General features: G+C 32.5%; 2 protein-coding genes across 5 annotated transcripts in view; one reads left to right on the forward strand and one right to left on the reverse strand.

Moving 5' to 3' along the window:
* LOC131847861 (AN1-type zinc finger protein 6) overlaps positions 1 to 12,031 on the reverse strand; it is a 32,943-nt gene extending 20,912 nt beyond the window's left edge. Inside the window, exons 1-3 of one of the 4 annotated variants that reach the window (XM_059197548.1) lie at positions 11,932 to 12,025; positions 9,575 to 9,633; positions 8,706 to 8,816 (exon numbers count right to left, since the gene is read on the reverse strand). The gene's annotated coding sequence lies outside the window, so the exon portion shown is untranslated. Of the gene's footprint in view, positions 1 to 5,349; positions 5,648 to 8,678; positions 8,817 to 9,574; positions 9,634 to 11,931 lie in introns of those variants that run through there. The other 3 variants (XM_059197546.1, XM_059197547.1, XM_059197549.1) reach the window with 3 other exon arrangements.
* A 2,227-nt stretch (positions 12,032 to 14,258) lies between these two features.
* Positions 14,259 to 24,092, forward strand: LOC131847854 (phenylalanine--tRNA ligase beta subunit). Its single transcript, XM_059197531.1, has 12 exons — positions 14,259 to 14,445; positions 14,526 to 14,581; positions 14,992 to 15,146; positions 15,735 to 15,891; positions 17,214 to 17,390; positions 17,569 to 17,748; positions 18,435 to 18,610; positions 19,312 to 19,461; positions 20,293 to 20,425; positions 21,154 to 21,364; positions 22,845 to 23,003; positions 23,857 to 24,092. The coding sequence occupies exons 1-12, from the start codon at positions 14,388 to 14,390 to the stop codon at positions 24,006 to 24,008; spliced, it is 1,764 nt and encodes a 587-aa protein (XP_059053514.1). The 5' UTR covers positions 14,259 to 14,387; the 3' UTR covers positions 24,009 to 24,092.
* The last annotated feature ends 807 nt before the right edge of the window (positions 24,093 to 24,899 follow it).

Raw genomic sequence — 24,899 nt, forward strand, 5'->3', positions numbered from 1 at the left:
TATGTCCGAGGTGAGGATGTTCTCACGAAGTTCTCGTTTAATTTGTTGTTTTACGGTCGAAAATTAAGGGAAGTTATAAAATCTGTTATATTCAGAATTATATTGTAATCATTAGAATTAACATGAATCATTATTCTAGTAATAATGATTTACCTCCAACCAGCTTTTGCTACAAACAGTCATTTATATGTTAATATCTCTACCTTATTTATATAATTACTAGTTTCATTTCATTTGTCGCAACCTACATTAGTCAGAGTAATATATTACAATTAATAAATATAATTATTGAACTGAGATATAATAATGAACGCTACTCAATTATTATATTCATTTATGAAAGTCGAATGTTATAGGACGATCTAAACGACATCGTCTAAGATAGTGGCTGTATGTGTGTGTCTAGCGCTGTATACGCCGTGCCCCGCTGACCCACTTGCCGAGTGTTCGCTACGCAATTCGAGCGCGACCTGCTTCGCGTTGCACCGACGCCGATGCTAGGCCGCCAGATGTCCCGATAACGCAGGACATACAATCTTCAAAGATTCAATCCCCGAAAACTGATCCGTACAGTGAGAGGAATTCATTCGAACGCTGTCTAAAGATACTACTGAAATTATACAATTTCTTTGTATTACCCGACTAATTTAAAAGGTATCTCAATGTTGACAGCGCTAGATGAAGGGTCTAATACATTTTCTTAGACACCCGTCTATCAGTTATAACTTATTAAACACTACTCCGATGTTATTTTGGTTCGAATAAGCTAACCATAATGGATAAATTTAGACAATAGTCATCACAAAAGTACCGTTAGTCATGTCTTTGGTTATCCATGAAAAAATCTATACACATAAAGATTATATTGTCTATATATACCTGTAAACGCCCGGTTTGAAGTTTAAATATATTGTCACCGTTCTGAAACGTTTTATCAATAGTATCAGAAAGATAAAAACTAAGCCATGCCTATCCCAAAAATTGAAGTAATTTGCTAGATTGAGGCGCCTTCCTGGCGGTTGGGCCGATTATGAATCGGTACAGCTCATGGTTGGTAAAAAAAATCTGTATAGAAACGTGTCACTCAAGCTTTTATTTAGATGTTCTCGGTAAAAAATCTGTACAGATTCAGTATAGAAACGAAAACGCAGCGAGATGCGACGCCCGGTCAGAAATACGTTTACACGGGAACGGTATACACATATGAAGGAACACATCTGTGCACCTTCTGCGGAATATAGCACATGTGTTTTAAACTCTTTACACCTTGCTGCTGCTAAATTGACGCATGTTGACGCTGCCTCCCACGAACTAACGTCTTGTTATAATAGAAACCAACACTCTAAACAAATAAATAAAAATTAATGCCAAGTTAAACTTTCTTTAAGTAGAATATAGTCGACATTATTATTATTAATTAATTAGTATTACGATAAGCTGATGTTAAGAAACTGTTTTAAATGAAATTTTGATGTTTTCAATCAATAATGTGTAAATAAAAAAATGATTTTGAAAAATTTTGCAACTTGGATACTGCTAAATTACGACATTGATACTTTTGACATGTCTTTAAGATGAACATAATGTAGACGATCAAGATAAAATCAAACATTTTGTGTCACGCTATGGTTAAATATTAACCAAACTAGTCAGTAATTGTTGACTGTTGGATTATTGCAATAGTTTTGTCTCAAACATACGTGGATATATCCCTTTTTGAAAATTAATATGATTAGAAGAAAACATTGTTGTTTTTTTCAATACAAATAAAGTAAGAATATTTTCAATACATATAGTTTAGTTAAGTATAAATTAGTTTAGTTATCAAATAATACTGTATTTTTAATAGAGTAATAAACATATTAAATAATTGTATTTTGAGTACATAAGTACTCAAAATACTCTACGATGCTTATTTCCTTATTTTGAGACTGGTACTGGTACCTAAAACGATATAACGACCACTATATAATTAATATGTAACCTCTAGCCATGATATGTGAACAAACAACTTAAAAGCATATAAATTCGTCGATTCTTACAAGCACGTTTAAGTCGTAAATAAAACCAAAAGTATTTTCGACGCCAAAACATAAAATTACGAGTATATTTAGGTTAGCATCAAACAGATAGTATTTAGGTCGGTGCGACTTTCATAGTATAATTTCTTTGATACCACAAACTAAAACCGTCAATAGCTAACAAACACAGCTAGTTACATTGTTTTATTACGATTTCATCATCATCATCGGAACGTAAGCAATTCATCGGGACTAGAACATAGATACTATTGAATGAGGTATATTTTAAAATCACAATCCTATGGAACTAATCTTTGGGATAACTTTTTAAATAAAAAAAACCTAAATCAGTTTATAAATTATTATACCCAAGTACTGAGATAACAATCATTCAACAAAATACAACAGAATTGAAAACCTCCACCTTTTTTGTGATCGGTAAATAATTGAAACTATTTCACCATTCAGTTCTATAGATAGGTGCAGTGCTCGAATTTTCTTCAGGTCGGGACAAAATACAAGTCTGACCACTCGATCAACGGTAACAGTAACGGTACGAGACAAAAATCGTGCAGTGCAGAGAAAATTCTTCCAAAAAACGTGGCGCGTTTATATGCTGCGACGTCAATAGTAACCTAACCGGCCGTGGTGTAAATATCTTGTTATACAGCACGCTACACATACACATAATAGATGACCAATTTCAACATACACACGATTCTAACGCAATATTCCATTAATGCCGTTTATTGTATGATATACATTAATTTTCTAAATCTTCGGACACTATTGGAGGTCTTCAATATTACCAGCCTAGTAACTGCCTATAGCATAAAAGATGACATTTCCGAGTATTGAAAATATTGAAATATCATCATGTGTATAAGAATTAATCAATCAGCTTTAAAGTGCTCTCAGTTCATAAAGAATATTAAGTGCTTAATTGATAGATTGACTGATGTATTCTGAGTATAATAAAATATGTTGCAACATTATTAAAACTAGTAATAACAAGTTAATTTCTGCTTTTGGTTCGTATCCTTCGTACAGAAAATATAAAGCATATATTATAGAAATTTTAATAAAAATGAAAAGGCATGACAAGATCTTACAATAATATGATAATTAGAGAATAGGGTTCATATTTATATTTTACTCTGTGAATGTAACTATAATACAATTATTAATTTAGTCATTATTAATTTTCCCGCCCCAACTTAGAACAGACCTACCTACAGAATTATATACCAAATATTTCTCTAAAAATACTCTGTTAAAATTACTCATAATAAAAACGCATGAAAATCTGATGACAGAGGCAGCAGGCGACATATTTTATAATATATACAGATAAATTCTTCTTGGTATTTAAAAAGCTCATAATAAGTTTATTTTAAGATCTAAAAATAAAACTTAATAAACAAAGGAAAACTAGTGTTTTCCATTATAAAAAATGTAGGTCTGACATTCAAATAGCGTATTATTTCATAAATTTAATCAGATGAACATTCTGTGTTTTTTATTCCTAGTTTACTTAAATCCGAAAATACAGTAAACCTATACATAGAATGTTTATTATATTGCCGACCTACGGAAGATGTGACATACAATAATAAAGCCCATCCAGTTCAGAGATGTAAATACTATCTTCGCAAGAACGTTTATTTAACAAATAAAATTCCCAGTGCCAGTAAAACCACAACATGCGTTTGTGTTATCTACCGGAAACGTCATACACACAAAACAAAAATAGACTAGCCAGGGTCTCGTGCGAAACTTCCGCGTGGTTTTGCATTAAGGAAGCAAACCGGTGCGACAACAGTACATCAGAGTATCGTCAAGTTTACTCACTGGATGGACACATTGACAAAGCGCATAAGCAGGACGGGAAGGACAATGACATTAGCATTTGAAGGAAGAGCTTGCGTCACACAAGCGTGGAACAATGACGCGACGACAATCGAACACGCATGGCAAGATGGCCGCCGCGGCGTCAGCTGATTGCGCACACGCAGCGCAGCTGTATGGGTCCACCGCTTAAACATATTGCTCTCTCTTTCGTTCGTGAAAGATTTACACAATGTATGAAGTAGCATTGTTTGTAACACAATGCTTGCTAGACACTTTGCTGACTACTAGTGGGTATGTTGCACATTTAATTGAGTAGGTTTGCACCCAACTCCTACGAGAATATGTGAAAAAAACGTAACAGGTAGAATTTTGAACCCAAAACGATGCGAAATATTTATTCTACCAAAGTTGATTCGGAGCCGACGCCAAACAAAAACAAGTTTCTGTATTTATAGAATTCCTACCTAGTTTCGATAAATAACTGTTTTGTTTTACAATAACAATGCGCAGTTGTACCACTTTAAAGACAATGATAATGGAATTACGTATGTTTAACATGAACAACGAAGTAATAGAATTAACATTCTGATATTAGCAATAAAAATATATATTTTATTTAACTCATATTTAGTCATATGTTGCAGTATTATTTATATAAACTAAATCTTTTCAAAAATACATTTTAAGTTTTCTGTAAAAGAGTGTTACTCAATTAAATTGACTTATTTTTTATCAAACTTAACACAAACATTAGTGTCACAAAATTTATTTAATAACTATAGTCAGATGCTATGTAATTTACTATTAGCAAATTCGATTTTTTATTGCAAATTTAAGTAGGTACATTTGTTATTTACGTTACACGCTAGAAGAATACTTGCATGCAACATGTTTATGAAATCACCAATAACCTTACAATATTAAAACTAAAAGAATATATATTTTTTATATTACATATATAGATTTTTTAATATATCAATACTAAGTAAATTATCACCACGCAAGCACTCGTTTGTTACCCTGTATAATAATAAGTACAAATAACCTCTAAGTGTCTGATTGCAGACAGTATTAACGTGGACCTCAATAACGTGATAAGCTGATAAACAACAAATCAGCAAAATACAAACCAGTTATGAATTAATATTGTGTTCGACTATATTATCAATAGCACTCAATGTTAGGAATGACGCCAGCTAGCTATGGCATCATTAGGCTTGGTTTTCAGTTGCCAATTAGATTCGAATTAGAAATTAAATATTCTTTGCGAGTTTTTTTTAACCTTTAGGTATAAATTGTATGCAATTTGGAACACCCAAAGGTATGAAAGTTTCAAGCACGTGAGGACATTGACCTTCTGGCATCAAGGTCGATGCGGCGGCCTTCAAACAGCCTCGTCTAGCTGCTTCGCAGGCTCCTCTCGGACGAGTAACGTAGACATAAAAACGGCACACACTTAACTACAGAAAAATATTACCTTCGAACGGAAATGCGAGCCCATGGCCACTCAGAAACAACGCTTAATAGCGCTCCGCAGTTAAATGATCCAAATGTAAACCACATGTAATCCGAAAAGAGGTAAAATACACTAATTTGCACTTATATCAGAACAGATAAGGTGCATTAGTCGCACAATGACAATCACTATTACTATATTGTATCGAATATCGGCCTCGCTGTGGCGAGCTCCGAACCGTTCGGCGTGCTATCGAGAACTGTCTGTACTCTGTACACCACAACCGTACCGTAATGCCGGAGTGCCCGCCCGACTCGAACGGAGAAGGCAGGCCAGCCAGGCACCGGTCTCGCCGCCCGCAACTATTCGCGTCAGCGTGGCACTTCGTTCCACACGCACACGCACTAACCAATACAAACAAGCCAATGCTTGATGCTCGCAAACTGATAAACACATGCGCGACTAGGCCACTCATCTCCACATACACAACAGAGAATACCACAGTAATATCAATACGTACATTGATTAGCACAAACTGCTCACAAACACTTGTATTTGAACCACGTGATTTCAAATCTAAAGTTAAAGAAACTAGATAATTATGCATTAAAATGCACTTCGTAATTAAAAATCACACAGATACAGCGCCAACTTTATTCTAATTTAGTGTCTTGTCATCATTTAGGAAAAGGTTATTTCTCCAAAATCTCGCATATTATAGGTATCCATAAGATAGTAAATAACAGGGGACTGTAAGACAACCATTAATGAACGTCACTATGTTTAAATCTAAATTAAATGAGACTAGAAATATAAGCTTAGTATTTAGAAATCATTGGATAAGGACCGGGGTTTTCCAATTTTCTATTATGGTGCGGATAACTTAATATCAGCTAAGTAAATTGTAAGAAAGCTGGGTGTCAATGATCTAGAGGGATTACTGCTGGGGACGAAAGTTAAGAATACCTTGCAATACGCTCATAATCACTAATTTAATAGTCACAGAAATCAATATAAGGGAATGATAATTGTTGAATATTCAAATACTAAGTCTTAAGGATTTTGGTCTATATAACGAAAAGAAAAGTATGGAATGCCTAATTATCAAGGTTCAATAGAAGGTAAACGTTCTCGGGGTCGATCACTGATCTGATTATGATTAATATGGCTACACATCAGTCTATTTTGGAATGTTCTCTCACATTCGAATAACTGAAATCAATAACAGTATCCAGATATAATAGTGACGAAAACTACTAGTCATTCTAAGTGCACGCCTAAAGAAATTAAATAATTACAAATTCCTTGTACGTTCTAATGTAACATGCCATTCATGCAAAATTGTATCGGATATTTTTTTTTTTGCCTTCACAAGATCCGATAGCTGTTTATCATCTGCGTAACTAAAAGAAATTATTCCGTTTCAGAACAGATTTGTACTAGTAGATATGTAGTAGCTGTTGTACGCTTATCTAGAACTTCTAAAGCTTAAAAAAAAGGATAGAAGAAAATTGGTGGACATCGCGACATTCAATGGTGTTCAAAGGACGTCAATGGAATCAATCAAGGGATGCGGTTCCCAAAATTTACACTACTATTGCTAAGTTACATTATTTTTTAATATATTTAGAGCAAGAAAGAAATTAAGAGGTATTAAAACGTACAATGAAAGTGAAACTGCATGACTTCAGAACAAATACATTCGTTCACTCTCACACGAATGACCAGCTTGCTAACTTCATCACGACAAAACAGAAGATATGTCTGATTATATTCCTCAAGCCAAGTCAAATTAAAATATAACAGAAAATTAAAATAATATACATATACTTGTTTGCCATCAACGGTAAAAAACAAATTAAGAATATGGACCACAGTCTATTCTTTATTAACTTCGGAACGATAAACAGCATAGTTAAGTACCTAATGTAATGTATAAGTTATTATTATCTTAATTTGTTATATATATATATACATATTGAATATTGTTCAAACCGATACTAAAGAACAAAAGTAATGACAATACCAAGTGTAGCATGTTCGTGTTGATACACAACTTTCGTTTCGACGCCTTTCTTCCACAGCACGCTGATACTAGAAACACTCGAATCTTCGATAATTATCGAATATGTAATAGATTTTTCACACGTGATATTAAAAGATCTCGAGTTCTGAATACGATACATTTTTAATTCATGTCGTTGAATAATTCGTCACAGATATTTGAATAACAGATAAATTTTTCGAAATCAAAAGTACAATGCACTCTCCAAGATGAAAGTGAAAACTAAGGTCACTATTCGAATATAAAAGGTCATTCAACTTAGAATAAACAACCACTGTTAGAATTTCTATGAATCTCGAGAAAAGCTGCGGAAAAAAGTCGTGTTTTAAAATTTCCACTAAGCGCCTAATATGTTTGTTTTCAATAACAATAACTGTAGATTGTGTCACATAAAGGTCATGACAATGTAGTATACAAACAAAGCCATGTGTACGTGAACGAGCGTGAATATAGTGCGACGGCAACACAGCGGCGACGGTGTCGGTGGCGATGGACGCAGACAAAGCCACGGGCAACGACGCGAGTCGTCGATCTCCCCCGAATTAGTCCTGGGCCGGGGCCGCTGACCTCCAGTACGCCCGCTGCCGCCGTGCCACTGTCGCGCCGCACGCCGTCTCTTCATAATTCCTCGCCCTACAAACTAGTCTACACACCGCTACAATACCACCCCTACGAAATGATACACAGCCTCACAAATGGAATCAGTAATAACGAAAATTTGTGTAAACAAACCATGACTAACATACGACTTAAGAACAAAGAGCAAGAGGTTTAGACAAAGACGTATAAACAAGATTCACGTAAGGTCAATGAAATAAAACCACGTGGAATACGAACTGACAACGCACTGGCGCAAGACCGGCGCATTAACAAGAGATCACGTGTTTTCATGTGCGTTTCAGAGGAGCGCTCGACTTGGCACCGAAAATCCTCATAGACCAAAGTTATTTTAACAAAGATCATTGTCGTCTTTATCTTGCTTAATCATTATCGTTAAAATTTTAACGTTATCATTGTTTATTGTTCTTTTAGCGTACATAACCATTAAGGAAATATTTTTTTAATAATACATCATTTAAGAATTTGATATATAACACAAACATACTTTAAGAAATGTGTGGTTAAATATATACGAGGCAATTCTTTAAAAGCGTTAACTACTAAAAACAATAACGCAAATATAAACTATAACTGCGCATCTATAATATATCTATATACGCCTAAACACTATTTTATTTGCTCTTTGCGCGCAAACAAAGTTATTATTCTGTGACTTAGCACTTACCTGATATTGGAAAAGCGAATTCCGTACCAGACAAATGTCTTTCCAAGTGCGCAGTCCCTTCAGCTCACAACCGGGCGACACCACGTCTGTGCGGTTGAGGTCAGCATCCACCGGCATCACAATGAATGGTTACACTACCTGTGCCAACAAAGCTCATGTTTACACGTGTAACAAATACTATCTAGATTAAACAGTTTACAAGTAAATTCTTAAATTAACAAAGAATCATATTCTAAACTTGTTTACGTTAAGGCTAAGCATGGAAAGGAAGCTTGACATGATGAATTTAATTTTCATTGTCTCTAATGATATTGGGCCTAACATGTATATATAAAATTCTAAATGTATGTGCTTTTTCTATCCAACACCAAAATATTCCACGTTTTTAAGGATTGACAAGAAATATAGGTTTCTAAAGAGCATGTGGTTAAAATATACTATCTAATCTTATTCCTTCCATGTTGTAAATGGGAATGCTGATAGCAGAGATGATTATCATCCTGTTTTATTAATAATATAATATATTAAAAAAGATAATAACTTTCTTTATTAAAATAAAACCTCATCACCCTATTTATTTTATTTTTCCCAGTCAACATCTGTTTGGCATCATATCTGTAACTTGGCGTTCATTTGGAACATGAGTTAGGATCTGCATGTTGTATTTATGGATATTGCTTATCACCATCTAATGCCTACGTAACCAACTCAGTGTTAGTTTGAGAAACGAATTGCATTTGTGACGGCGTATATTTGTGACGAACTGCATTTGTGACAAATTCCATGTATAAAGAACTACATATTATGACCTAATGCGTACATAAGCAAGGCATGTGTGACATGGCGTGTGTAATCCATATATAAGCGGTAAGTATGGTCAATGCGTCAAATCTAACCTTATATTTTCAAACAGTGAAATCCCCATCAAAAACGGGTTAGTAGTTTTTTCATAATGCTGAAACAAATAGAAATTCAAATCTAAAACTGAGTCTGAATACAAAATTTTGATATTTCTAACCTCACACAAATTAGTAATCTTACAGTATGCATTACTATTCGGGGACCAGTCTGTGATACAAGGATGGTTCAGAACCAAATCGAAACAGACAGATCAAGTACTGATAGTGTCTGTGCATACTATACATAGACTATAATCCACGAGCTTTATGGAAGGACAGCTGTTATTTAACAGTTTTTTTTTACAAATTAATTTTAATGGTCATATTACCAGAATATAATTATGAAATACAGTAGAAAAAGTGAGATACATTTATTATAGAATACATAATAGATGTATTTCAATAATCTGCTATATATCAAATATATAGTCCCTGACTATATTTAGTAAAATTTATTATATACAGAGAGTCCATATCTAGTGATGTCATTGAGATTGGGATTTTTTTACAAATTCCCTATAGCATTAAATACATAATTCGTTTTATGATGAGCTAATGGGAAAACCTTTATGTTTCATAATAAAAATGATTTTATAATATTTTCCAGATTTATCCATTGGCATAATTAGTTATTAATTATCTCTTAAATGTGTATATAAAACAGAGATAATAAAATTTAACTAGGTAAGTGTTATTGTGGTAATTGATTTGATTGCTTGATTCATTGAAGATACATTAGCAATGATACTGTAGTGCAACAGTAATATTCTAATAAGAAAATTATTGTATGATGAGTGCTAAATGCATAAAATAGAGTAATATGCATATTACATAATATAAAATTTATCTTTCAACAATATAAAAGTTTGAATTTATGACTATTTAAATAATCTCCAGAATTACTCTACTTATCTGAATCATTGTTTTCAATTTTTGGAATGTACAGTTATTGAAAGTTTTTGATAGTATTCATAGACAGGACATGGACAAAGAATCTTTTAATTAATAACTTTAACTTTGGTAATACTACACAAATGCATTTGACAAATAAGTTAGCTATTATCATAGAAGCATTTCAAGGGTAATTCAATTTCTAGGTATTATTAAATAAATCAAATAAACATGCAAATGTGACACTTCAATTATCAAGATCCAATGGGATATTTATATCAAATTAAAATCATTTAAAATAATGTACAAGTTTAAATGAATAGATATAACTGACAACAGTTATATAAGAATTTAAATGAAAAACATAATTTCAATATTGTTGTAAATAAAATAATATAACCCAACAGCTCTAATATAAATAGAAATCTTAATTAAATGTAGATAATTATGATTAAAATTAAATAGCTACATCACTATAGGTCATATAATTATATACCAGTGTAAGCCTGTTGCCATATTTACTGTCAACAGAGATTTGGGGTACACTGTATCATAGAAAAAACAGAGTAATGTGTCATATTGGTGCATGATATTTGGAACATTTTTCATTTGAACAAACATTCAGATTTATATAGCAAGAGAATATAAAAGTAGTCTTTAAAATATTATCATATATAAAATACACAAATCCATATACAAATATATACATTGATATAATTAAGAGGTCAGAAATAAAATGAACACTAATCCCAACATGAAAAACAACTACATAATGTTAACCTTTGTAAGAGTAATATAAAAAAAAACATGCTGATCACACAGAATACTCAAGTATGCCACATACAACCAACTTTCCATAGAAATAAACAACAATTTTGCTATAACTTTGCATTACACCATCATTACTGATGAGATCGAATCAAGTATGTAGTAATAAAAAATACCCACACACGCACAAACACACCATGCTGTAGTTTACTACAGGAAGTAGGCACTAGGACCAGTCTAGTCAATTTTTGAACAAAGTGTCTACAAATAGATGAGAAGGGTTCGATACTAATCAATTCGAAACAAAATCTGTTTATGAGTTTCATCTAAACAAAATGAACGTATTCTATGCACCTTTCAAGGTGGTGTCACGTAAAAAATGCGTATTGAAGTTATATTGGTATACTAAGTTTTGGGCCTGTGGTTTCCGACGTAACTATATTTATTAAGCCATAAACATGCAATAATGTCAAGAAATTAATAATTTTGCCTAGTCACATCTCTGTGTACAAAAGAAACAAAGAAAATATTGGAGAATACAGTAATTGGCATTCACGAAGAAAATGGCGTCATATCACTTATTCACGGAACAAGGTACAATTTCATCATATGAAAACACATAACACAATCACTTATTTACACAATAGAAACCAAATACATGCTGTATACATGATTTCCTTTATAAAAGTACTCACTTTGAATAAAAATTCCAAAGAAAATCATCCAAAAACTCAAAGGACTGATGACAAGGCACTCCACTCACCGTTTGCAAAACCAGACTGATATCACGTGACCAGAAGAGTTACTAGAATAAAAAAATAATAACTTCATGATAATACCTTATGACGAAACAGAAAAGGTCGGTATTCGAATAACAATAATTTAGTAAAAGTGTGATCACACTATGATATAAATATTTTTAAACGTTAATATTAACAAAAATAAAATATATATTACAGTAATAGAACAAGTAATAATGGTACAGGGGTTGTCAGTTATTTGTCACTTAGAAATTTCTATAAATATTATACATTGTTATTATTTTGTTGTTGTATGAATATACCAGCAATTAAAATATTTACTTAATATTTTATTTAAATAAAGTTTTGAAATGCATCATTTTATAAGTTTATTTACATTCTAATAAAAGGGTAATCTTTAAGAGAGTATGTTATATATTATAGTACAGACTAAGTAACTAATTTTTGGGGTAATATTTATAATTGTTTTAATTCATACATTATTTTTTATGTACTTTATTTTTTCACCTGTTACTACTGACTGAAGTGATTATTTATTCCATGCCACAAAGGGATATATAACCATAAAATTATTTTATACCATAATACAATGGCGCCCTCCGTCGGGATAATATATTAACAATAATACAATGTACTCAACAACTGATAAAAAAACTTGAATTCCTTTCTTTTAAATACATACATAACAAACCTACAAAATGTAAATTGGAGTCAATAAAATGTTATTATTATTGCTAATTAATTTGTTACATCTTGTTAAATTATTTTTAAGTATTGATTTTTATAACCAGATAGAATAGTCATTGTATTGTGGTGGGCATCCACAATACACTGACAAACCATTTTAACTCTATGACCTGTGATACTGATATTAACCATGTTTTACTGATATAGATATGATAGCGAAAGATATCCTTTAAGTACTATGGGTCTAGGTATTGGTAAATATTGTTTAAAATATAATTATTCTAAATACCAGTTTTTTAGAATAATTTATATTATACCCATAGACCCATTTAAATATTATAACTGTTTACATAGCTCATGATTTCAAATTCCTTGAGTGAAATAAAAGACCTGCATAGAATATAGTCATAATTGTACAAATATATTTTTCTACTGTCATTTATAATCAAACCAAGCTGGTACTGTAGTGTATATAGTAATACACTATACGCTGTTCCAATTCTAATAATCTGTGTATATTTTTAGATATATTGTACTGTGTAATTATTAGATAAGATGTCGTAACTAGTGATGGGCACGTACACAAATTTCAAGTTCGATTTATTAACTTTTTAAAAACACGGAGATAACGAAAAGAAGTTTTCTTGAAGAAACCGAAAACTTAATTATGTAAAGGTGTTACTAAGAATTCAAATAAAAATTAATGGGTTGGAGATATTGCTGCTTGCTGCTCAAGTTATGTCTGCCGATTAAAATTTCTTTATTTAATGAATAAAATATATTAATAGCATATTATATAACTTTCTACGGATGTGCAATTGCTTTTGAAAAGTGGAAAAGCTGATTTCCTCTCATCTCGCACTAGATTCCTAACTAACATGGAGGGATTTAACATTATCAATAAGTCTCAGTAATAGACCTACATTGATAAAGAAATTTAAATTTAAAGAAGAAATTTAATTTTGTGGTAGTGCCTACCTATGTGTACATACATATATACATATATGAAGTGTCGACTTTTTAGAAATTTGCATAAATCAAAAATTTCGGTTCCAATATTTTTTGTCCTGTTTTTAGATTTATCTCCCTATTAATATAATCGTTATATGTCCAACAAAGATGTTTTGTCCACTGTTTAGGTATATATGTATATAGCATAATAGCAGTTATGCGTTTTCTCATTAAAAAATAAAATTTATACTTTAAGATTAATTAGTTATTCATTATTATATTAGTTATATAACTTATATGTGTATAAATGTGGTGATCAGAGAGTAGGCAAATAAAAAGAAATGTGACGTGATCACGTGAGCATATGTGGGACCTAAAAATATCCATATTATGCATGGGTCACTAAAATAAGTTTTTTATGACAACAATAAGCAAACTGTAGTTTCAATTTCAAAGTTAATTCAATTCATTTTAGTAATAGGTTTTTGTAAAGCTTGTTAAAATAAAATATCCGTTTTATGCAACCACAGCACACCACTATTTATTTATCTGTGTATGATTAATTATTTATAATCTGTGATCATCTGTAGATTAATGGTATTGTCAACACTATTTGTCAACGTAGTTCTATCTGTGGTATTGTCTGTCAATTGTTCATTTAGTTCACGATTTACAGTTGTATTTTTTTTATTATTGAACTAGTTTTCGCAAATAATATTATAATTTTTAAGGAGAAAAGTAGAATAAAAAAAATGCCAACAATATCTGTAAAACGCGATTTGCTTTTCGAAGCTCTCGGCAGAACTTACAGTGAGATTTCATTTAATTTATTATATAGATGCAAAATTATTATTTTTTACTTTATTTTTAAGAAAAAATGTATATTTCAGCTGATGACGAGTTCCAGGATTTGTGTTTCGAATTCGGTCTAGAGTTAGATGAAGTTGTAAGTTTATTTTATTGTTATTATTTCATGTTGTACAGAAATACATAACCTCTATAATTGTTGATAATTTACTAACGCACTAGCGTTCCGCTCTTGCATCACATGGGCGTACACCGTACATAAAATTATTAAATATATGCATGTGTTAAATTCTGGAAAAGACAGTGTAAACTGTCTCAAAAGATGTTGCATGATTTTGTGAAATAAGACCAACTAAACCTTTTGTTATATTTTTTAGTTTGAGATTAAAAATTCCAATAAAATTATTATAATGTGTTGTATCTGTATACCAAATTAATTTATATTTCTATACAATCATAGATTTGTATAGAAATTGTCATAAATTCTAAATATTGTTAAAATTAAACAATATTGGGATTTATTAAACTTAAAATTATTTAAATTTTCAGACAACTGAAAAGCAGATGCTGATTAAAGAACAGGGAGATCAGGCAGGCACAGGTGTTTCAGAAGAAATACTTTATAGAATTGACATACCTGCCAATCGCTATGATTTACTATGTCTAGAGGGTCTAGTTGAAGGTATATTGGTCTTCCAGAATAAGTAAGTCATAATTTTATCTTAAAAATAAATAAAATCTATTTATTGCTTCATACATATTTAACAGAAAAAAATTATGTACATATAGATAGACATATGACCCATTACACAAATAATACAATTTTACAATGTTTATGTTATAGAAAGAGATTGTTATCATTAAAATAAATAATTATAACTTAATCATACATTTAATTGAAAGTACTGGAAATTCATAGCTCCCACCAATGAATGATATGCCACCACCATTCTGCACCCTACCTTTATATAAAATACTATAAATATATAAAATAAAAATTACCTCAGATGGCATCCTTGGTCTAGCAGTTTAGCACACCACTTCTGATAGTTGTGGGTTTGATTCCTCACATAGTGCAAATATTTGTATTCATAAGTATTAATATTTGTATTAGTTGGAGTGTTTTCTATGTATATTATGTATGTATTTACAAAAAACAAAATCTACGTATTTATATCAGTTCTCCAGTACCCATAACACAAGCCCAGCTTACCAGTAGGTTTTCTACCTACTTGTAAGTAATAAATAAAGCTTTGTAAAACAGATGGTATTAATATTATAAAATTTTTCAGGAAGGGTCCAGCTCAATACAAGCTTAAGAAATATGAAGACTGCTACTCATTACACCTGACTCCTGCTACTGCACAGATCAGGCCTTATGCTGTAGCTGCTGTCCTTAAGGGCATTACCTTCACAAAAGACTCATATGACAGTTTCATAGATTTACAGGTAAAGTCTAGTTTTACTCTACAAAAAATATAAATAGGTTAACATTCTACATGATGAAAAGTTGTAACCACTTCTTAGAGACAGAACAAACGATAGACCTATAGGATTTCAACATTTGTAGATATTAAGATATATTTCTTGGGTTCGCATGGATCCATTTTTTTAATATAATGCTGTTTGCTGATAAAATGTGTTAATGAAACTTTTTTTTAAATCCATCCATTTAAAATTTAATTATTAAAAACAGAAAATGTTCTCTCCTTTTAAGATTAGTTTTTACATGGTTCCAATGTGTTAAATTTATAATTGTAAAAGTTATTAGATTAAAAAATAAATATACATATGTGCATTATGTATAAAATATCCTCAAAATGGCTACAAAGTCGTTGTTATGAATGATTAAAACATTATAAAAAAAAACATACTATTTTATATAGCACTATCTCTGACATATCGTAATACTGTGATTCTTTACATCATAGAAAATGGTAGGCTAGAATGCAGGTTATTTCTTAACTATATTTTTATATCTAAAAAAATGATTATGTTTATTTCTTAGAAGAGCTTACCAGGTTTTAAACAGTTATCAGCACAATGTATCAGTGCTATCAGGAAATATAGGTACATATTTATCTATGTATACATATAAAAATAGAATCACAGTATGAGTAAATAATGTCAAACAGTAAACAAAATTAAACAGGTATAGTAATAATCAGAAATAAAAACCAGTTTCAATCATTGATAACCAGGCTACAGTGTCTTTTATTAACGAGTTTAGGTCTATCAGCCTTTTGACATTGTCATTATCATCGGATGATAGAGCGGAAAGGTTAACCATTCACTTGAAATATTCCAAAGATTATAAATCCCAAATTATAGTCAACAAATACGAAATATTGTTATGATAACATAAGAAGACATACATGCATACATACATCACTATTATACAGAGTATTGTATAATATTGATGAAAATAAACCAGTAGGTAGTATAAAAAAAATTTTGACCTTTTAAATACCCATTGCTTTATAGAATATCAATAACAAATACTTTAAGAATGAGTAGGTTAAACACAAAAGCTATCAGATGTACAATTATGAAATTTGCTTGGTTCAATAATGACTCACAATAGACCTCATAAAAAATAATAGGCATTTTCTTTATCAAATTGTTTAATTTTAAAATGTGTATTAGATATCAATAGATTGAAATAACTGATTAACTCTCTGATGAGGGAAAATATCTTTAACAAATCAAATTTATGCTCTCCCTGGGACAGTAAGCGCTTTTCAAAAACAACAAATATCTCATTCTTACAGGACAAACTGCATCAAAACATTTGCAGGAAGAGAACATTAGTAGCTATTGGTACACACGATTTGGACACCATTAAAGGACCCTTTGTTTATGACGCCCTGCCACCAAATCAAATCAAATTCCAAGCATTAAACCAAAAGAAAGAAATGACGGCACCAGAACTTATGGAATTATATTCGGTATGTTACATATTTTTTATTATTAATTGTGTTATAATTATCATTATAATATATTGAAATACAACATGATAATATGAGTACTTTTGAACAGTGATTTTTATCCTACCATTCATTTGAAATGCAGACTCATCACATATGTTATTTATTTTCTATTGATCATAATCAATATTTATTTCAGACCCATGCGCAATTAAAACAATATTTGGGAATTATAAGGGATAGCCCAGTTTATCCTATAATTAAGGATAAAGACGGCATAGTATTGTCAATGCCGCCTATCATCAATGGAGACCATTCCAAAATTACATTGAACACCAAGAATGTCTTCATAGAATGCACGGCCACTGATCTAACTAAGGTATCCTTTGTTTAATTTGTTAACTTTATTCTAGTCTTGGTAGGGCACTAAGTAATATCGATATTACTTAGTGCCTATCGAGAGTAGGCTTTAGAACAGAAATAGAGTGTCGGAGTTTGTTTCAGTTTAGTCTACCATTTTATAATAAGTAGTCCTCTTGTACTTATTACTAATATTATAAATTGAGATCGAATTTTCTATGCACTATCTTTCTCTTGTGAAAGTCGATTTGCGAGTAAAAGGGTATGGGTGTAAACGCAACAATTCTATCACAGTTTGAAAGGTAAATTATTCTAGAGTGGCTTATAGTAGGATATATATTCAATAAATGTATCACACACTTAATACAAAACTTCATTAACTCACAGTAATATCAAATTAATTAGAGTTAATAATTTAGGCGTGCTATATACATTATTTTTTAACTAGATTTTAAAGTTATGACTTAAAGTTAATGCATAATACAGCCATATAAAAATCTCACAGTTATCAGCACTGAGGCGAAGCCAGGATGAACAACTTGATACTGACTCAAGCAAATTTAAAATTCAATTTCGCAATTCTTCTTAAATATACAAATCATACAATTACTTAACATGTAATTTTACTCTAAATCTTACATTTAAATAATATCTAAAATATATTGAATATTTTATTTAGTTTTTTCTTTTTTGCATATTTTCCAGGCTATCGTAGTACTAGATACACTGGTGTGTATGTTCTCCAAATATTGCACCAACCAGTACGAGGTGCAGCAGTGTAAGGTATACGGCCCAGACGGTACCTACGAACTATACCCAAAACTAGAATATAGAGAGGAATTAATAAATGTCGATAAAGCAAATAATTATATTGGAATCACGTAAGTCAAATAATTTATTTTCGACTAGTTGTGTTCCAATAGGGGCGGACTAAGATCTATGCAACCTAGGCACGTGTCTGGGTCCGTAATTTTTGAAACCACCACACGCAAAGAGTTTGTCATGACTAAAAAATAGGGCCGGAATTACAATTAGTCCGCCACTGAATTGGACTAACAATTTGTTTTACTCACCTATTTCAGCCGCCATGCAACTTATTTTGTAAAATGTATTTTCTTTGAGGAGTGATATATGCTATAAGCCAAGAGTAGCTTGCCTGGGTGCTTCAGACGATGATGCGATGTCCGCAGCTTGCCGTCGGCTTATTTACCATTCCAATGTCATAAAAAAACCATATTTACTTACAACATGTAGTATAGTTTTTTAATGTTTAGTGTACAGACTTGACTCAGACTGTAAAAACTTATCTACGTGTTACCGGATTCTCACTGGTTTCAAGCAATTTGCTTTGTAAGTTGTATTTCGACATAACTGTTACTCAGCAACAAGAACACTAATTTTAAATGTGATGGATTTATTTATTCTTTATTGCACTATTTAAAAAAATCCACTTGGCAAGCTTTGTGCCATATGGTATTCTACTCTACCAGCTTTATTCTACAACCGATGTGCCTAATATTTGTTGCTTGTTTATTTCATGTATCGAATAAACATATATTATTATCTCTTTCTATTTTACTAGTGCGGAAGGCGACGAGTTGGCAGAACTGCTATCGCGCATGTGCCTCCCTACGCAGCTGGCGGAGTCTGTGCTGCAGGTGCAGGTTCCACCCACGAGGCATGACATCATACATGCCTGCGATCTCTATGAAGACATTGCTATCGCTTACGGGTATGTTTTATCTCTTTCTTTCCTACTCGTCAGGTACAGGTGTTTTGAAGGCATTCGCATTTTTGTAAGAAGTATTTTAATTTTTGTCTATTTATTGTAGATTATATTAGAAACATGAACATAATCTTTACATTGTATAAAATGAAATCGCTGTCAGTTCCCGATCTTATGAACTACGCACGATTACAATTTTAGGTTTACGTACTATTTTAAAAAGAGTATATTAAAGTTTCTTACGGATCAGTAACGCGCACGTGACACCCCTGGGTCTGGGGTGTCCATAGGCTACGGTAACGGTACGGTATGGTAATTTGCTGTAGTAATTAGATGAGCTTATATGCTTGTTTATCATCATCATAGTATAAAATAAATTAATGCAGTTTTGAGCAATAGATAGAATGATTCAAGAGGAATATGTATAATACATGTAAACCCATGCGAAGCCGGGACGGGTAGCTAGTATTATATAAAAATTTGCACACCTATATGCAGGCTGAAATCACTGGACATTATATTTTATGTTGTTAAAACCAATAAGCACTGTATTCTGCAAATAATCATAAATTTTATTTGACTTGTTTCGTGATGAAATTGATTCAGTTTAATTTGTACGTGGTTTTACGCCTAAACTAAGTAGGCAACGTCGCAGGACATAGTTAATACACAATATGGTTGTAATGTATATGCTTTAGGAATTATAATAAATAATAATAATTACCAAGGACACATACGGCGCAACCTAGTCCCAAGCTGAGCAGAGCTTGTGTTTTTTTATGGATAATAATGATATAAATACAACAAATTAATTGATGAAGAATTTTGTGATTACAGCTACAATCGTATACCCCGGCGCCCGACGCTGGTGGTGACGGAGGGCTCTCAAACCCCACTTAGCAAGCTGACCGAGCAACTGCGGATCGAATGCGCACATGCTGGGTACACGGAAGCGCTTACATTCACACTGGTCAGTAAGAATAAATAAATAAATAAATAATCCTGGACAACTTACACAGCACCATCACTACCCAGTAAGCAGAATTTGTGTTATGGGTACTCGACAAATGATATTAAAACTTAGATTTTTTATTTTTGTAAATACATATACATAATATATATAGAAAACACCCAGATCGATTCAAACAATCATACTTATGAATACAAATGTTTGCACCATGCGAGGAATCGAACCCGCGACTATCGGAAGTAAAGAAGTGTGTAACATTGCTACACCATTGAGGCCGTCAATATAATAATTAATCGCCGTAATAATAATCTTTATTCACAAATATATTAGTATAATTTAATAAATTTTACCCTGGAATATATAAACCTGTACCACGAAAGCCAGAGTAATGGGACAGGAGTAGGTACTTTTTTTTTCAATTGGATGATAATGGTATGATGCACTTGCCTGCGCTGACGGTATATGTTGGCGAAACGGTTGGTTGACGGGACAGCAGTGGAGGATGAAAAGATGAGTATGGGGTCAGGTCAGTTAGCCCATCCGGGCAAATTCACCAGGAATTTAACATAATGGTTTCTAGGGGGAACCGCGTGGAGGTCAACGTGACATAGTTAATTGCTAGGAAAAGGGTTATTGATTCACATTACTAACAATCTCCTTTCTCCCCATAATAGGTACATTTGTAAATCTATATAGGCGAAAGTAATTTGTCTGATTTTGCATTACAGTGCTCACGAGATGATGTATCAACGAAACTGGGGTTGAAGATCGAGGATGTACCAGCTGCTCATATCTCCAACCCTAAGACACTGGAGTTCCAAGTAGTGCGAACTGTCTTGTTGCCCGGTCTACTGAAAACACTAGCATCCAACAAGAAAATGCCCCTGCCATTAAAACTGTTCGAGATAAGTGACGTGGTGCTGCTTGATAAGACTGCCGGTTAGTTTTTTTTTATGGATTATAATGGAATGGTGCACCCATCTGCATAGCAGTTTGATGGAGAAACGACATACATTGGGTTGAAGGTAATAACTGGAAGAGAAGGGCTGAAGATCGTGCCTTGGGAGAGGCCCAGCAGTGAACTGCAGTAGGCTGATGATGATGATGACTATCTGCGCTAACAGTTTACGTTGGCGGGGACACCAGTAGGAGATGACAAGATTAGCATGAGTCAGTTAGCCCATCGTGACAAATTCACCAGGAATTGGTCACGACGGTTTCCAGAGGTGGAGGTCAACCTGACATGGTACAAACAAAATACAATACAAATACAGTATGAAAATAAAACCGTGTAAGTAATGCAGTGTGTGTGTTACTAATGTTACATTATTAACAATTCCCTTCTCGTCTGGCGGTTAGTTTATACTAGTTGAAACCAACTTCATGTACAACCTATGTAGTACATCAAGTAGGCCAACCATAAAAAACGTCGCAGGTTAGGGGAGGTGGCGACAGTGTAACATCGTGTGAGAAATAATAATAATAAAAAAAAATCAATGGAAAACATGTACAGGATAATTTTTAAAAAAAGTAGGCCAAAAGGCTGTCCCCACAAAGGAAGCTGCAGATATTATTATAGGTAAATAAAAAAAAACAACGTGTGACAATCTCCCAAAAATGTGACCAACAGTGAATGAAAAAGCCGTATAATTCGTGTGCGTAACTTATGGATGGTTCCAAGCTAATATTAGGCTGTTTATAAATCATGTTGATTTACATGAATCATTATACGATTCATCTCATGACTCGCAACGTTATCTGAGATTGAAATACCATAATAATGAGTACATGATCAGAAAGAGGTACAAGTTTTTTTTAGGGAAACAATGTTTTCAATCATAATATGACAGTCTCGGTGGTGTAACGGTTTAGCATACTGCCTTACTTACGATGTTCTAGAGTTCAACACCTTGCAGGCTACAAGCATTTGTAATCACAAGTATGATTGTATAGTTCTTGTATACTATCAATTTACAAAAAAAAAATTTTTATATCCGGTGTCTAGTACCCATATTGCTTTGAGACTGGCGATGTGTGAATTGTTCTGAGTCATTATCATGTGCGTAGCCACAGATGGGACAGAATGGGACGCTTGCCCCAACCTGCCAAAAAATTAAGTTATCTAAGTACTAATTACGATACTTAATATCCGTAAGAAAGTTCAAACTCGACAGTTGATACAAAAAATACCATACAGATACAGGATGCAGCCGTTTTGTATGAAAAAATTAATCGGGGGGGTGTTGTTTGCTAGTTACATAATATTTTAGACTGCTGCCCCACCCTGCGTTGCCACACCCATGGTTATTATTATTGTTATACATTCATTTACAAATTACTATAAATGTCAGCGGCTTTACAGAAGTATAGTATTAAAATTTATATGTAGTCTAGTTTTAATCCTAGTGTAACTAAACAGAAACGGGGGCACGCAACTGTCGGCGTGTTTGCGCGGTACACTGCGGTCGGGCGGCCGGGTTCCAGTTCGTGCACGGTCTTCTCGATCGCCTCATGTTGCTGCTACGTTGCAACTGGCGGTCTACTGGCCCACACGGATACTCACTGCGGCAGACCGACGGTAAATTCTGAAGACCTCATTAATGACCTGAAGGTCACCACCACCAGCTTTAGAAAAGAGGAGATTCTATATTAAATTGTATTTTTTGTCTTTTTTTCACGTGAAATTAGAATGGGAGAGATTTTAACGGCTCTTCTGATTTTGAAATTATCCCTGTATTTATATCAGTTGTCTAGTACACTTAACACAAGCTCTGCTTACCTTGGGACTAGGTGACATTTATTTATTTAATAGGCGGGCTTAATGCTCTTCTCTACCAGCTATTAGTATTCTCTACCATCAACGTTAGGGAGTGCAGAGATAGCTCGAAGGCGGTTTAGTTACATTGTGTGAATTATCCAGGGATATTATTACTAGCTGATCCCGCAAACGTTGTTTTGCCGTATAAACTAAAATCCCTATTAAAATTAGGGGCTAGCGATAGAAGGGTGAATATTTAGCACTACCCCTATGTTGCCCCGCTTTTTCATAAATGTGATAATGAGCGGACCATTTTATAGTCCTCCTCAAATAACAGATATTTTATTCATATTATAAACGCGAAAGTTTATATGATGCTTTATACATCAGAATAACATATAGACTATAAATTTGCGGGTGAAACCGCGGGCACAGCTACTTAATACATATGTTACCATAATCTGATGCATTGCCATTCCAGAGGACTGAGATATCATACCTGTTATTCTTAAATTTCATTGTATCGCAATATATTCGTCAACTTGTACCTGTCTTTATGATATTTCTACGAGTTTACTCTCGTGTTGGTTCTATGCGATTTATAGATGCGGTTATAGAAACTTAGCGGTTCTTAGTAATGGAGTTTTAAATGAAATTTATTTGTAATCTGTAGATCCCGCCTATTTCCCCGGACGTTGTGCAGAAGTCGTAATGGGCGGAGAAGTTATTGGAAAAATAGGAGTGATCCATCCAAACGTGCTGGCGGCCTTCGACCTAACCAACCCCTGTTCAGCAGTCGAAATAAATATAGAGCCATTCCTATAAAGTGTATAAGAGCTAATAATAAAAATATTTATTTATTTTCACATTTTATATAGGCGTACGAGTAACTCGTATCTTAAGACACAAATAAATCAGTTATAAAAATATGACTTATTATTTTGTCCAATTTCGCGTGAGTATCTCCGTGGCATCAGTAGCTTTTCCATATATTAATGCAATTTATTTAAGCCTGATAACTAATCCTTGATAGTGATAGGTATGGTAAATTCTCACTTATTTGAGATTTCATCAATAGGAATATGCATTCATAGATAACAAGAGATTGTTTTGTATTTCAAGAAGTTCAAGAGTAGACCGACCGTAACTAACTTGTATAATACTGGTGAAAATATGAAATAGTAATTATTGCCAAACATTTCAATTCTCTTTATTACATTGCCAGGAGCCACGGTTATGTAATTTGTACTTAAGTGGTATAAAATAATAGAATCATTGACTAATAAATATATAAAAATATTGCTGAAAATATTTATTGAACGTTTCATAAAAAAAGAGCACAAACAATTATATTAAGACTATTAATCACATTTATTTTATATGCATACCTACTTAATATTAAGTAGACTAAAGGTGTAACATACATTCAGCAATCTCCATTTTTATCACATCATAAGATTAAATGTCATATAAATTTTTTTTATAGTCACTTTCATCTTTTTAGACCATGTTACTTCATTGCCGTTTCTCGTTAAACAATATTCACTAACTAAATTTTGCCAAAAAATTATGTTAATATGAATAAGTAATTATTTACGATAATTTATAGGATATAATTTATTCGAGTATCCAAAATTGTTTATTGTTGATAAGGCACATCTATTTTAATTGACTAAGTTACTACTTAAACATCAACAGCAAACACAGTAATAATCA

This window comes from Achroia grisella, unplaced genomic scaffold, assembly GCF_030625045.1.
Source record: "Achroia grisella isolate CSIRO2021 unplaced genomic scaffold, CSIRO_AGI_Agris_v1 utg544, whole genome shotgun sequence".
NCBI classification, from domain to species: Eukaryota; Metazoa; Arthropoda; class Insecta; order Lepidoptera; family Pyralidae; genus Achroia; species Achroia grisella.

Bases quoted from the DNA above. Each gene is read 5' to 3' on its own strand.
- LOC131847854 (XM_059197531.1), top strand. From the start codon at position 14,388: ATGCCAACAATATCTGTAAAACGCGATTTGCTTTTCGAAGCTCTCGGC. The intron at 18,611-19,311 runs GTAAGTCAAATA...CTATTTTACTAG, and splicing joins AATAATTATATTGGAATCAC to TGCGGAAGGCGACGAGTTGG. The intron at 19,462-20,292 runs GTATGTTTTATC...TTGTGATTACAG, and splicing joins GACATTGCTATCGCTTACGG to CTACAATCGTATACCCCGGC.